Consider the following 16580-nt stretch of genomic DNA (forward strand, 5'->3'; position numbering starts at 1 on the left):
TCCTTTGCTCAAGAGGCTCCGCGCTATCCCAGCTGAGCCCTGACGAGAGCACGGGTTGGCAAGTGATGAACCCACCTCAGCCACCGATACCGGGAACGGCAGCAGTGAGCGAAACAGGGATATATTTAGACGTATAATTACAACTGAAGCCTGCTGTGATTGACTCCATGGCTCAAGAAAGTTAATATTGTTATAAATTTTCTGCTGACCTGCTCAGGAAGGGACATCTATCAGATTTCCTCAAGGAAATTGTAGCTTACATATAACATTACTTATAACCTTATCCATTTCCAAGGGTTTATAAGCTTCTATTGTTTTTGATGACAGCTGCCAAGGTGTAAGGGTTTCATGGCCTGGACGGCTGGGTGAGGCACCATCACCCTCCTCGCCAGGCCACATCTGGAGAAACACCTGGAGAAGGGTTTCCTGCCTTCTGCTGCTGCCACCAGCGCTCTGCACAGCACGAGCCAAACGAGCTCTTTCGGGGATTAGTTAATAAAGTGATTACACAACTGGCTCCCACAGAAGATATTTCTTCTCCTCGTTCTGCTGTCTCGCGAGCCGCCCGCCCGCTCGTTTGGATTCATTTCACCCCACCAGAGGATTCCACTGCCTAATCTCTGCCTGCCCTCCATTTAACTAGCCTAGTTAGAAATCAAGCACAACACCAACAAAGAAAAACTTTTTCCTTTGCCCGGGGCCCGTGATGCCCCTTGCAGCGTGCCGGGGCGATGCTCAGACACGTCCCAGCTCTGCCAAGGCAGCCGAGGTCGGCAGCTGTGCCGCTTCCTGCAAAACTGCTGCTGACGGAGCTGGATTTTGCTCCTAAAAACAACATCTTTTCCAACACCTACAGTTCCAGCCTGAAGGACGCACCCCCAGCCCCTCCGAGGTGCCCGCAACATAAACGGAAATGCAAGTACACCAAAGAGCAGAGCCGGGGGCCGACGCATGGCAATTAAGAAGAAAATTAGGAAGTAACAATACTGCCTGTCCAAATTAAGAATACACAGGCTTTGCGTATGCTTGACTGACGAAAAGCAAGCGCAGCTTGCCTACCACTCACACGCCTTGGGGACCGCTGCCGGCACTCACAAGGAGCATCCCTGCAGTCGGGGGCCGATGCCAGGAGCTGCCCCACGATGCTGCGGAACCCGACCCGCTCCCCAGGATGTGCACACATGGACCATTATAAACATCCCGTTATTACAGCCGTCCAGGAGCTCTGTGATATATCTGACTTGCTGCTCCGCAGGCCCCAGGCTATAAAGTTAAATCTATCAGATCTCCTGGTCAGCTTTCTCCTTGTTTATATGCGAGCTGCCTGCAGCGGGGAACCAGGGAGAGGCTGAAGTTCGCAGAGCTGGTGGTGTCCACAGGAGTTATATCTCCTGCTTGCTAAAGAAATACGCCTGGAGCCCCCGCTCTGCTCAGCCACCAGCCGCACGGCAGCCCCGCGGCTGCGTGTCCGAGCCCCTCTCGATGAGGTTGGTGGCAGTGCGGGAGGGAGGCTGTCAGGGGGACCGGCACTCCTGCTTCGGGGGACTGCACCCCAGCCCCCTCATACCCACCTTATCCCTGCTCCGAGCCCACCACCCTGCCTGGCTCCCCCCAGCCCCATGGGCTGCAGCCCCCACGGCAGCCCCCCTCTGCCCACACCACACGGGTGCTCCCGTGGGGCAGGGATTTCCTCTTAGCACTCACAATACAAAACTTCTTCTTATAAAGCCACATTCCTCAGGTTCCCTTTACAAATACCACCAGTCCTAAGGTGTGCTGAACCCAGCCTGGCAATTAATGAAACCGCCCTGTGTCTTCCAAATCCTCCTGAAGAGAAATAGATTAAAGTTGACTTCTCCACAAATGCAGATTTATCATTTTGATATGTGCTACATAACTACTACAGAATAGAAAAATATCATCATTTCCTGAGTAGCAACACAAAAATTAATAATAAACACTCACAAAGCGTCAAACGTTAAAAATGTTTCTCCATCTAAAACACAAACACAAAAGCTGCTAGTTTGACTATTTCAAGTATTTCAAAATGCTAAATAGCTCATGACAGTCTGCCTTACATTCCCTTTTGCTGTGGGAGGGAAGTGAGAAAGTCTTACTTTGCTGCAAGAAGCAAAATATAAAGTTAGAAACACTTTAGCACTCTGGCAGTGAACTAATGTTTGACTTATTTCTTGCATGCAAAGCTTTTTATTCATAGCTGCATTTAAATGGCACCCAACTTCTTATCATTGCCACTCTCCAGGAACTGAGCATGAGAATGAGAAAGTAACTGAGCCACAACAATGGGGCACTGCAGAAATTCCATTTTCTTCAGAAGACAAAGCTGGGCCTAAGGTAGACTCCAGCTGCTGCTGGACGGATCCTCGCACCCAAACCCAAAAGCCATTTACTCTGTACCTCTGAGCACAACTGAAACACAAACCCCACACTGGGAATTACAGAATAAGGAGGTAAAAAAGACAAGCCAAGGTAACTTCTTCTGCCAGCAAACTCCCGTCCTTATTCCTCACCCCGAGGAGGGGCCCCTGGTGTGGGAATCTCCCCCGGCAGCAGCCCAGCACCTCCCAAAGCCATGGCTCGCGGCGCTGCTGGGGCTGCCGGGCCATTTCCACCCTCCTAAAGGATGCCTGCAGGTACCTGTACTTCGATCAATGAAGGCAGCAGCTATTTCCCCCCACAATTCTTTGTTTTATAACTCATACTGATGACTGGATGCAAGCTGACAGAAAATGTTGGAAATGACTAGAGGAATTCATCAGCAAGAGTGGTGACATAAAGCCTCTGAGGGCTACAACCATGTACAGCAGGAGCAACAGAAAAGATCACAAGTATTTCACTGTAGTGATGAGACATCACTTTCCTATTGTGAACAACCTGACTGTTAAGGCACTTCTCCCTCTCCTGAAGCACCAGCAGGGAAATGGGAGATCTGTACTTCATTAAGACGATAAAATTGAAAGGGAAGGTGTGACTCCATAAGGGGACCGAGAATAGATGTCATTTTCTCTGGGACTGGCGAGACAGAAAAGCCAAAATATCAAGCAGCTGTCTGTTTGGAGGCAGCCTGCAGCCGCCAGTGCATCCATGTGCATCTGCCAAGCCGGTCCGGGCCCTCCCGCAGCAGGCGACGGGTGCTGCAGCTCGGGGGGGCCAGGATGCGCGCTGGGACCGTCTGGTCGGAACGGGGGGACAGCACTGCCAGGGCACAGAGCACGATGCATGCTAATGTCTTCCACCGCTTTATGCACTACGCAGAGCAGAGGCTGCTCAGAGTTTAGGGTTGATGCAACCTCCGTGGTGACGAGAGGGAAATCTGCTCTTTACCAATCCAGCAGAGCTGAGAGAAACATTTCACCTTGCGGCATGAAACGCACTGGGCAGCCGAGGAGGCACCTGCAGAAATCCTCCCTCCGCCGCTTTCCGGCGGGAAGCGGGAGCGAGCGCAGGATGGAGCCGCAGGGCGCTGGATTTGGGGAGCAGCTGCTCTGCAGAGCTGAAGCCCCGGGGAATTTCTGGCCACGGGCAGCAGCCCCAGGTCCCCCAGCAGCGTCACAGCACAGCATGTCCAGAGCCACTGCCTCCAGGAGCCATGACGAGGAACAGAATTCCAGTTGCAGACATTTTTCAATTTTTTCACCTTTGCTGAGTGTATTACATATTTTTCGATGCATTTTTCTTTACTGGAAAGTGCCACTCTCCCAACAGCTCAAGAATTCCCCTGAAGTTTCAACTGCAATCAGTGGTCTTCATTTTGTCCCCTAAATTAATTTTGTTACTCTGCAATTTAAAGAGATGCTATACTCCACAGAGGCAATTGCACATCTGTGTGATCAAAATGACTCCTGCAAAGACAGTTGTGCAAAGAAATTCACAAATCCTTTCCTCCCTTTACACACAGACCAACTAATTAAGCAAACGGTAAACACAGAATTTCACAAGAATTTAGGGTAGCAGAATCAATTTTTGTGCAAGGCTAAAAAACAGACATCGAAATCTGGAGGTTATTATCTATTTTTACTTGTCTACTGCCACTAAAATACCTTTTCAGTTTGATTGTGTTTAATCTCAGACATAATAAGAGCACTTGGGGAACTCTGAAAACATTTTAAGCTTTTTTTTTTTTTTAATTAAAAGATTATGAGAGTTCAAATATTTGTATAGGGTCTTTCTCACTTTTTTTAAAAGTGAAAGTTAAAAGATACTTGACTCTCAAGATCTTAGGGAAACACCAAATAAAACATCCAATCCATTTAACCATCTGAAGGATTGCCATGTTATGGTCAGAATAGCAGCTTGATTTCTTTTAAAGGTGCTAACCAAGCATGAGCTCGTGCCTCCCGAATCGCCAGCACCCACTCCTCACTCACTGGCCTCAACTTCCAGGTCCCCAGAACATCAGAAGGGGTTGGATCTCTCAGCAGCAACACACCGGTAATTATTAATACACCTCTTAATTGCTGCAAGTTAGCAGCTTGCTTCTGAGCAGATTAATCTTCTATTAAATGTTATTTATCTCCTTTGTGAAAATCAAAGGGAGAACAAACCACGACGCATCCCAGCAGAAGGGGGTGTGGAAGCGCCACGTCACTGCCCCGCGGCCCCAGCGCTGTCGGGGGGGGCTCTGGGACCAGGGGCACCCAACAGCCCTTTCATTACGGGGGCCCGAGCAAAGAGCAGCTCCACCGCCAGCACCCGCAGCCTCCGTCAGCGGGAACACAGAGCTGACGCTGAAACGCTGGCAGGCCTTCTGCAGTCAGGGCTTTAAGGACGACGTCCAAGAGCCTCTGCAGTGCCCGTCCATGGAGCTGGGGAAGAGAAATGCCTAGATAATAAATTCTCCTACTGAAAAGAGCACAGCCACCGCCCAAACCCTGCACAGCCACCTGCAGCCAGGCCACGCTGCTGTCACAGACATGCGTGAAGCCCCTGGGGACAGAACGCTCCTCCCCGGGAGCATCCCGCACACTCAGGGCTCAGCGTGGTCGGCTCCCAGGAGTCACGAGCACCGGAGCCTCTGAAGCTCTGTCAGAGACTGAAAGCTCCCTGGTGCCAGCCGTGAAGGACTGAGACAAAAATCCAGTGGAAAAATGCTCGGCAACTCTGCAGGAAGCCCAGAAAAACGCTGTGTCCAAAGGGCACGTTTCTTAGAGCCACTGGAGAGCAAGGAGGTGCTTATTAATGTACTCCTGCAGCTCAGCTTCATCTTCCAGATCAAGTGTCTGGACGAGCCGAGGAGTCCTTGAGTTACTCTTTCCCAGTGATTATGGCAGCTGAAGAGCCCATTACTCTCTGAGCACACGGTGCAGCTCACTTAGAACCTCTGCGAGGTTGATCCAGATGATTAAGAAAATTAGACAAAAACACACTGCAAAGCTGGAGCTCTTGGAAAAGCCTGCCTTGAGAGGGCCCTACGGCCTCTGTACCCACGGGCAGCACGGTGGGGCTGGTCGCTGCACGGTCTTGCACAGACCCCACGGTAGATCAGCCTCAGCACCGCTCCGGAGAGGTCTCTGACAAAGGCAGGGGTACAACTGGTTCTCATCTACCTACCGCCAGTCCACGCACATCTCCACTTCGTGAACAGAAACGTTGGCTCACCAGAGCCCAAGATCTCCACCGGCACCGGCTGTGCCACCATCAGCTCCCTCCTGCCACTGCTCCAGAATCAGAATCCCTGCCCAGTCCGTCCGTCTGTCCCTGCACCGCTGCCGGCAGCTGCCTCTGACCTGCCTGAACAGCCCCGGCCCCGCGGGGTCCTGCCCGCGGCAGCAGTCCCAGAGCTGAAAGCAGCGACTCTTTCCCTGCTGGAGGGTGAATCCAAATCCTTGATTTACGTGGGAATCGGTCTGTGCGCTATTCCCTGAAATCCAGCACCCCTGCGACCCTTGAAAACTCACCTGAATTTAAGCAGGAATACTAACTAGGTTTTGTGGCAGGTCATCTGGTGGCGGAGGAGAAACCACTGGAAGGCTGCATACGAGAGGGCTGGAGTTCTGAGCAAGCACTGGACAATTAAACACCATAAACGAGTACCCTACTTCTCTCAGTGCCCTTGTAATTATTTGCCAGCTGCAGAGAACAGCCTGAGGAGTCCTGAAGTGAGTTAGCTCAAATTGCCACGTTAGTCCGTGTGGGACCCGCTGTCCCGGCTGGCTGCGGGGCCGGTCAGGAGCTGCCCGCACCCCCCCCGCCCGCGGCAGCACCCTCGCCCCTGGCAGGATCCACAGCCGGTACCCAAAGCGCCGGGCGCTTTCCAGGTGCGCCTCTGCAACTCGTGATCTCTGCTGCACCTTCACTGCACCGGCCTTCTGAACGCGCACTCGCTAGTCAAAACAAGCAAGCCACCATCCAAAGCGATTCCCCACGCTCCCTGCGGCAAAGGGGATAACGTTTCCCAAGCCAGTGCTGGTAAAGGAGAAATGATATTCTATGTATCTACAGCCTGTGAAGTGGAAAAAGCAACAAAAACACACACACTGAGCCAAGCCCCCTCTTATTTAATCGCATCTAGGATTTCTGCACATCGGGTTAGGTAGGATGTAAAATGCACAGCTAAATTTATATTCTGTTCTGAAGGAAGTGCCACTGGTAGTAACACTGAAATACACCCAGCTGCAGGACCACAGCCCAGTTATCCTGCAGGGTTAGCATGAAGAATACTTTGTTCAAGTATCCTCTGACCTGACAACCACAGAGGAAGTTTTGTTTCACAGTATATTAGCGGTTTGCAGGGACTTTATGGTTAAGCAAACAATAAGATGGTTAAATTACCCGAATACAACATTTGATTTTTTTTTTAATGTGAAATTTAATTGGCTTGCATTATTGAAACCACTGTGGAGGAAAGCATGAATACCCATCTGGGCAAAAATCAAAAGACAATTGATCCAACAGTTTTTAAAGACTAGATTTCCCTCTAAGGTAAAAGCAAATGATATTCTGTTCTATACAGTAACACGCAAGGTTTATTAAACATATTAGCTGAGCTGTTGAGTAACTTCTGATAATTAAAGCAAGGCTTGGCTATTTGTGCCCAGAGGATATAGTGTCTTCCACCGAGCAAAACATTTCAGAAGCATGGACCAGAGATAGGACTGTCATACACAGGCCAGCCCTGGCTGATAAACCACTAATCTACGTGAACAAACCAGACAATAATGAACAGCAGCAATTTTTAAGGGTTGTTCTGACAGCAACACAAATGAATAGCTGCTTCTGCCGGCCTCCACCGCTCAGCTCCCCGTTCTGCGCCGCGCGGGCACCGATCGGCACCGCGAGCCCGCTCCTCCCCGCGCCGGACCCTCCGGCTCCAGCTCGCTGCCTCCGGACCTACCTGTGGCCTTTAATGCTGGTTGTTCACCTAGCAACAGTTTTAACCTTTTGGCATGGATTTTCCCTTGGTAATGCGATTCGGCCACCACTGCTGAGGTAAAGGACATGTTACATAGTGTGCAGCATTTGTTCTTATCCACTGAGTCACCATCACTGCCCTGGGTGGAGACAAAAACACAGACAAAAAGAGAGGTGTATAAGCCCACCGAGCACAGTCACGGAGAAAGAAGAGAGGAATCCAGGTTGTTACACCAAGGCCATGGTTTCCACGGGGTTTCCCTTCCTTGTCTCCCCCAGCCTCGCTCCTGCCTGGTCCCAGCCCTGCTCGGCCTGGGGATGTCTCTGACCCCCGGGCACTCCCCAGCCCCCAGTGCCTCCGCTCTCCCCTGCACGCTGGGAGCTCACCCCCTTGCCTCGTGCTCCCCGCGGCCGTGAGGCTCGCCCGTTCACATCCACCAGCCTGCCTTCCTTTAGCCTTGATTCCTATTCTCTGGCCAAGGGAGTTTTACAAATCTGGTGCCATCCCTGCCACCAGGCACCAGCACTTCCCCTTGCCACGCTCCTGTAGGAGACCCCAAAGCAGCTGGGGGGGATGGGACTCGGGGGGTGCAGCCCTCTCTGCGGGTGGAAGAAGAAAATGGACCAGCGGGACTCATGCTGGTCCCCCAAGCGGGATCGTGCACCACCCCAGATTCCTCCTGCCCCTCTGCCTTCGCTCTGCTGCTCTCGAGCCCGTGGGGGAGACCCTCTTGCCCCCCACCTTGTGCAGAGACCGAGACCGAGGGGGAGATTGGCTGGAGGGGTGAGGAGCCCTGGCTGCACCCCTCTGCAGCCCGAGTGTCTGTTCCAGCAGGCGGGAGCTCCACGGGGCACCCGTCTGCTGGCTTTCACGAAGGAACCCGGCTCATATCTTGCAGCAGTAATTTACCACCAGCTGCTAACAAGATAAACCTGAAGGCAAGAGCAGCCTCATGGCACATACTAAAGACAGGAATTACACTTGCTGCAGGGTTTGCACAAAAGGTAAAAAAGAGAAAAACACATAAAAGCCAAGTTTACGTTCTGCTCCTTTTATAAAGATGGATTTTGAGCCCTTGAACCTTGCCAGATGAAAAAAGGCAATCATAAAAATCCAAGACGCTTTGCACATGGTGGTAAAAGACATCCCAAAACCAGACTCTGCCTAAAGCAAACTCAGACCTGCGGCCTGTATCCCTGTTTGAGGATCTGCGCAACGAAACACCTTGGTGCAAAGGGCCTACCCCCTTGTGAGATTCTTGGTGTCATCTAAGAGGTGGTTGGAACTTTTAAGGAGCTATCAACTGCACCACTCAGTATTTCAGTACCCTCAAGAGGCTCTCATGGCGGCAGCAACACAAGTAGGGGCCATCCTTCACAGTTATTAACTGCTACATCTTTATTTTTACAAGTAAACACCGTTTTAATGAGAATATGGTCTCCAACCTTCACTATGGTTATTCTTGCAAGAATAAAAGCCAGTGTGCCTCTGCCCAGCTGTGTGGCTGAGCTCAGACCTTCTGCTCTAAGCAAACCCCCTGAGGAGAAATGGTTGTAGCTCCAGGCTGCCTGTTCTCAGTGCAGCAGCACCCGCGTCGCTGCCCGTGCCACCGTCCATCCTGGAGCCTGCAGCAGCTCCCGGCACTGCCCCACGTCTCATCCAGACCCCCGTTATCCCGGGGGGGCACGGAGCATCCCGGTACCCCCCGACACCTCCCAGCACCTGGGCTGGAGTCACCACCACTTCCTGGGCACAGACACCCGCCAGGATCTGTCCCCACGCCGAGGGGGGTCCTGGCCCCCTGGGCTGGGGCAGGCGGAGCGGGGGGCTCAGAGGGACCCCCTGGCAGGGAGAAGCCAGGGAGGGCTTGGGAGAATTGCCCACAAACAGCCCCTGGGCAAAACAGGACTGGGACTGCCAGTGAGCGCTTAGGGAGGACAGCTTCCACAGATAAAAGGGTGGAAAGCACGTTTGCACCATTAGTGCCAATTAATTGCTCAATCCATTCCACAAAGGAAATGGGATTAGCATTTAGGGCCATAGATAGGCAGTCTCGCTTTTCCAAAGATCTCGGTATGTTCTGTTGGCCACCGAGCACAATTTATCACCGATCTCTTTTGAAAATACTCCTCTGTGCAGAGCAAGCCCTTTCCAAAGCCGGGAGGTGACCTGCTGTGTGCAGGTAGTTAGCATCCTGGTCCCTTCCCTGGACAAGATGCTCAGATCTGGCCCCTGTGCCACAGCAAAACTCCCTCCAGTGACAAGCCATCTGGAGACAGTTGTACTCTCTTTTTTTTTTTTTTTTTAAAGCAGGTATTCCAACTGCCGGCATACAGTCAGAACAGAAAATAGTCCACTTTAGAAGCTGCCATCTTCATTCCTCAACAAGCTGTACATGCGTCCTGCAGCTTGTCCCTGTGCAGAGACTCGGGGGCACCAGCCTGCTATTTAAGGTCATTTTCTCCCCCAAAAGAAGCACAATTAGAAAAAGGACTGATTTGCATAACTTTTTTGTTGTTGTTAACTATAAATCAACTTAAACCTTGGGGAGAAATCTCGAGAGGTGGTAAGTATTGTTCTGAGTGCTATTTGCACTTCTTTTAAATAGGTTTCTCTCAAGATATTTTATGTCTTCAAAGGGAAATCACTTGAAAGTTAAGAGCAGAGTAAAAAATTCCCAGACTATTGATCATCAGCTGTGGTAACATATAAAAAGCCTCCAACAGAGCTCCTTTGAAAAGCTGATACACTTTGGTGTTTACACACCAGGGTTTCTTCCTCTACCTGGTCTGCTCTTCAGTGACATTTTTCCTGTCCAACCTATTTTCGCAGACAGACTGCAGCTAAAACTACAAAAAAATAATCATAATAAAAAAAAATAGACCCCCTCAAAGACCTCATTTAAAGCCCAAGGTGCCATTTACACTGATCCAGAGGTCACTGTGCAGCTTATCCCAGTTCACCCAAGGCTCTGGGCGACCACCTTGAAGTCTGGGTGGGGATTTGGCCACCAGACTGGCACCCGCCTGCAGGAGGGGGGTGTCCCCTGTCCCCAATTTCTGGGTCAGCCTGAGTCCCAACCTCTGCACAAAACACAGACGACCTTCTTTCCCTAACAGCCAGCCGTTTTCCGTACGCTAACTGCCGCTCTTTCTTAGCAGGATGCAGGAGACGCTTGGGCTTGCGTGTCATTAAGCATTTAGCCAAGCCTGCAGCCCTGGTCAGCAGAATTGCCTCCCTGCCCTCCTCCCCCAGCCACGCTCCCGGCACCGCGCTGCCCAGCCTGGATCCCTGAAGGGTAATTATGCCTTCTCGTTTGTCAGCGGCTGTTTTACCTGTAACCAGAGGGGGTGGGGGGAACCCGATCCGGGTGTCTTTTGTCACCCGCTGAATGACACTGCGTTGACAGGATTGTGCAGCCAGCTGGTAAAATCACATCGGTAGTCGATGGGGATGGCACAGGGCTGGGCCGGCCCGCAGCCTGCTCGGGGCAGACGCCCGCTCTCCGGGGATGCTCTGCACCCACGGGTGCGCTCATCCACCTCCGCTTCCCTCGCCCCCACGCCCAGCTCAGCCTAGAGCAGCAGCAGCAAATAGGCACTAACATCTCAATTTAGTTTCCATAAAACCCACACAGGCAACTCTCTAACCCCGTGCTGCATAAAGCCAGCCAATGTGCAAGGAATATTTCTACCATTTGTTTTTGCAGCCTTCTCCAGACAATCCCTTCTCGCTAACCTTTGCAGAGATGCAGCAGTGACAGGGGCGAATGGCCTCGCATAAACCAAAGCACAACAAGACACACCATGGGATCAGAGATAAAGCATCTGTTTCCCAACGCTGACATTGCTCATCTTCCCCCCACTCCATAGCAGGGCCAAGCCAGCCTAATTTATAGGGCTGCTTCTTGTAATATTATAAACTTCAAAGCAAGTCTCATACATCCAACAGAATTAACTTCAATTATTCAGATGCCTGTTAACAAGCTGCTAAAAGGCATAATCCTCACACAGGACCAGGCAGTTGCAGCCCTTGGCTGGATGTTCCTTAAGCAATCCTCAGGAAAAGTAAGGATTTTTATTCCACAGCTACAAACTGCTGTCTTAATTTCTTAGGTTTTACTAAGAAGAAACGATTATACAAACCCTTGAAATATAGCAGTGTAAAACATAGCACTCAAGGCACTGCAAAATATCTTTTAAACTTGAGTTAATTTTCTGTACATGAAGAAGGTGTCGCTGCTAAAGAGCTATTTTCTGTAACACTCTCTGTGAAATTTAGACCACTTCCATTTTGGAGCCTGTTTTTCTTGTGGCATAAGCAAAGAACAAGTACCAGTTTGCAGCTATCTAAATCTGAAATGCTCGTGAAGCCTCGGAGCATCCTAGGATCTATACGTCCTCCAAAGCGAAGCCGGCCCTAAGTTAGGTAAGGGGTGTGTTTGAGAAGGTAAACAGGCGTCCCCCGGCCCCGCTCTGGCAGGGACGGAACCACGGGCAGCTCGGCGAGGACGGGGGTGACTCCTGAGCCGGAGACCCCGTGGCCACTGCTCCGCTCTGGCTCGGGGGACGTATAAACCTGGGACGGCACACAGGAGAAGAGGGGAGGCCCAGGGTGCAGGGCGGGCATGCAGCGGAGCCCCTCACAGTCACTGCAGCTCTCGGCCAGGCCCCGCCTTCCGTCAGAGCAAAAATTCACCTCTTCCACCACTAATTTATTTCATTGAAACCAATACCTGACCTTTTGGTTGAAAACCTCTGATCGGGTACAAGACACACAGTAATAACGTTGGCCCTAAAACCAGACACTTCATCTTAGTTTCAGTGTAATCGCTGAAGATTTCGGTTATAGCAAGCAGTAAATTTTGCACTAGAAGCTATAAAACCTGTGATTTCCTTGCTGATTGGGAACTGAAGCCGAGCCTCCCAAGGCAGCCACCGGCACCATTTGCTCCTCAGAGCGGCACAGCTCTTGGCTTAACCATCTCCAGCACTGCCTTGCAGGACATGCATTACCCTCAGCAACAGAATCGAATATCCTGCTATCTTCCCTCAAGCAATTTATCCTTGCTATTATGATCCCTTTCCTTTTTAAGGAAGATGATGCTGGTTAAAGCAATTCAGTATCTTATAGTGCAAACAGGGCTAGAAAAAATTTGAAGGCTTTTCTCCCACCCCAAAAAATGCGTTTCACAGCACATCAGAAATTTTCATCATGTCTGTCCTGATCATAAACAGAGGTCCTATTTTTTAAAGGTAATGAGAAAAGCCTGATTAAAACCGATTCACCAATCCTGGGACTTGAGGATATGACTCCTAATTTCAGCGGGGCCCTGACACAGGCTGCAACCTTCTCAGATTACTTTCAGCTGAAATGTTAAGCGGAAATTTGAAAGGAAAGGTCAACAATCATTCAGTACACCAAAGACATGAGGTTTTTCCCCTCCTCCACAAAAAAAAATTAAAACAATAATGAACAGCCCAACAACTGAGTCGTTAATCCAGTGCAAGACTAATTGTATAAGCAGTGCAAGACTAATTGTATAATTGCATAAATCTGTAAGACAGGAAAGGATAATGGGTGTTTTGGGAATGCAGAGTATTTTTACAGTCCTCAAGCAACAGCAAACACTACCCTTCGCCTCCCTGAAAGGTCAGATAGCAAATGCACTCTCTAAACCTATTGCACTGAGCAGCTACAACAGCAGCAGCTTCTCCTTCCTCTGCCATATGGGAGACAGACACGGTGTTTAGTTTTGTGGCCAAAAGGATACAAATCAAATGGCACACAGTCATGTACCAGCCCGGTTTTTGATAAAAAAAGCACGGTGCAGATGCTTCTACACAGAAATTTAATTGGTTCTCACAGATTGTTTCCAATATTCGTTCAAGTCAGCGTGCCACGGTTTGACTCAGCTGCTGGATACCTGAACTAGGCAATGCAGCTGCACGCCGTACGTGGCAATGATGTTATCATACAACATTAGAGACGTCCAAAATATTTCTGTTCTCTTTAAATGCAAAGGCTTGGATAATATCTGAGCAGCAGCAAGCCTACTTTGAGCTGGAAACGTTGGCACATTTTCCCTGCTATATTTTTATAACATCAGTAATTTTAGTATTTAGGCCTTGCATAGCCTATCATTCACCTAGTGTGTAAGGACTTGTTAATTCATCCCCAACTAAGGGCTGCCCTTGGCACAGTCAAGCATCAGCAAACATAGAATTACATTTCTTCTCACTGGTGCCTTTCGCAAAAGAAGTGGGAAGCAGTTCAGCTTTGACTTCTTTGAGGTCTGTTTGGTTCTCTGTCCACCATGACCTTGTGCTGAGGTGCACATGCAGCTGTGTGATTTCTTGTTATATGTAATGAAGCTCATTAGAGGACCATGGTCCAAGTCTCTCTGTGCACGTCCACTGTACCTTCCACACTCTGCAATTGATAAACTCAATAAAAATACTGTGAGATTCTGTTGTTAAGGGGTAGACTGCATCTGCAATTATCCTGTGTGCAACATAAAAGTTCCACTAAAATTTTAATTACTGTGTGAAGGAGCTTTCAGATTCCTTTGGCATAACTTGCATGCTTCTCCCTTTAATTAGAAGTTATTTCACTAAATATTGATAGCACTAAGCCACAGTCACACTCCCATAGATCTGAAATGGTTGGGATGCTATCTGGTGGGAACCTCATCAACAGCTCTCACACCAGCCCCAGAATATGGGAAAGTGCTGAATGAATAATTCACTGTGAATCAGTCCCTTATAAATTTAGTCTCCTTTTATTGCCTGACAAATGGCTGTGAGCTGGTCCAATTTCCTCACATTCGTTTATTTGAATGCAATTGAGGAATCCAACTGCCATTTTTTAAAACTGCAGACTGACCATAAACCTTTGTGAGGAGCCTTTCAGACCCAGCACTCCGTTTTCATCGACTTTCAGTAAAACACGGGCCAGAGGAGACCTCGGAGGCGACGCTGCTCCGCGGTGACCTGCCGCTCACCCCGGGGGCTCTCGGGGGTTTCAGCCACATCGCGGCAAGGACACTGCGGGCACCGGCTCCTCACATGGTACCGCCGCACACAACAGCTCCTCACACGGTACCACCGTGCTGGGTGTGCACACAGCAGCTCCTCACACGGTACCACCGCGCTGGGTGTGCACACAACAGCTCCTCACACGGTACCACCGTGCTGGGTGTGCACACAACAGCTCCTCACACGGTACCACCGCGCCGGCTGTGCCCACAACAGCTCCTCACACGGTACCACCGTGCTGGGTGTGCCCACAACAGCTCCTCACACGGTACCACCGTGCTGGGTGTGCACACAGCAGCTCCTCACACGGTACCACCGCGCTGGGTGTGCCCACAACAGCTCCTCACACGGTACCACCGCACCGGGTGTGCACACAGCAGCTCCTCACACGGTACCACCGTGCTGGGTGTGCACACAGCAGCTCCTCACACGGTACCACCGCACCGGGTGTGCACACAGCAGCTCCTCACACGGTACCACCGCACCGGGTGTGCACACAGCAGCTCCTCACACGGTACCACCGCGCTGGGTGTGCCCACAACAGCTCCTCACACGGTACCACCGTGCTGGGTGTGCCCACAACAGCTCCTCACACGGTACCACCGTGCTGGGTGTGCACACAACAGCTCCTCACACGGTATCACCGTGCTGGGTGTGCCCACAACAGCTCCTCACACGGTACCACCGCGCTGGGTATGCACACAGCAGCTCCTCACACGGTACCACCGCGCTGGGTGTGCACACAGCAGCTCCTCACACGGTACCACCGTGCTGGGTGTGCACACAGCAGCTCCTCACACGGTACCACCGTGCTGGGTGTGCACACAGCAGCTCCTCACATGGTACCACCGTGCTGGGTGTGCACACAGCAGCTCCTCACACGGTACCACCGCGCTGGGTGTGCACACAGCAGCTCCTCACACGGTACCACCGTGCTGGGTGTGCACACAACAGCTCCTCACACGGTACCACCGTGCTGGGTGTGCACACAGCAGCTCCTCACACGGTACCACCGCGCTGGGTGTGCACACAGCAGCTCCTCACACGGTACCACCGTGCTGGGTGTGCACACAGCAGCTCCTCACACGGTACCACCGTGCTGGGTGTGCCCACAACAGCTCCTCACACGGTACCACCGTGCTGGGTGTGCACACAACAGCTCCTCACACGGTACCACCGCGCTGGGCGTGCACACAGCAGCTCCTCACACGGTACCACCGTGCTGGGTGTGCCCACAACAGCTCCTCACACGGTACCACCGTGCTGGGTGTGCACACAACAGCTCCTCACACGGTACCACCGCGCTGGGCGTGCACACAGCAGCTCCTCACACGGTACCACCGTGCTGGGTGTGCCCACAACAGCTCCTCACACGGTACCACCGTGCTGGGTGTGCACACAACAGCTCCTCACACGGTACCACCGCGCTGGGTGTGCACACAGCAGCTCCTCACACGGTACCACCGTGCTGGGTGTGCCCACAACAGCTCCTCACACGGTACCACCGTGCTGGGTGTGCACACAACAGCTCCTCACACGGTACCACCGTGCCGGCTGTGCACACAACAGCTCCTCACACGGTACCACCGTGCTGGGTGTGCCCACAACAGCTCCTCACACGGTACCACCGTGCTGGGTGTGCCCACAACAGCTCCTCACACGGTACCACTGCGCTGGGTGTGCACACAACAGCTCCTCACATGGTACCACCGTGCTGGGTGTGCACACAACAGCTCCTCACACAGTACCACTGCACCGGGTGTGCCCACAACAGCTCCTCACACGGCACCGCTGTGCCAGCCGTACACACAACAGCTCCGCACGCAGCACCATCGTGCCGGCTGTGCACACAACACCGCCGCGCCGCGCTGCTCTCCAGCTGCGGTCCCCGAGGCAGGTCGGGCAGCCGGGTGAACGTGTCTGGAGGGGATGAGGGTGCTGCTTCACACAGGGCGACCGCAAAGGCCCTGCCAGAGCCGCCCTGGCCACTGGCCCCCCGCCCAAAGGCACGAGCCACGGGCGGCCGTGGCCCTGCCTCACCTGCACGCAGGAGCTCACCCCCAAAAAAAGGCCATTGCACTTAATCGGGATAAATACTGAGTATTTGCTACCAGTGTATTTTTTCACCTATGAGAGAAATCTCAAATAACTAAAACCACAACTACTATTGC

At 51.7% G+C, this 16580-nt stretch overlaps 1 protein-coding gene across 2 annotated transcripts in view; it reads right to left on the reverse strand.

Moving 5' to 3' along the window:
• The window catches only part of ZMAT4 (zinc finger matrin-type 4), an 83937-nt gene that overhangs the window by 33689 nt on the left and 33668 nt on the right, over positions 1-16580 (reverse strand). For both annotated transcript variants that reach the window (XM_042801510.1, XM_032999338.1), the window contains exon 4: positions 7355-7511. In XM_042801510.1, the coding sequence (XP_042657444.1) occupies positions 7355-7511 (157 nt within the window). The remainder of the gene's footprint in view (positions 1-7354; positions 7512-16580) is intronic.

This window comes from Tyto alba, unplaced genomic scaffold (assembly GCF_018691265.1).
Source record: "Tyto alba isolate M040663 unplaced genomic scaffold, T.alba_DEE_v4.0 Super-Scaffold_34, whole genome shotgun sequence".
NCBI lineage: Eukaryota > Metazoa > Chordata > Aves > Strigiformes > Tytonidae > Tyto > Tyto alba.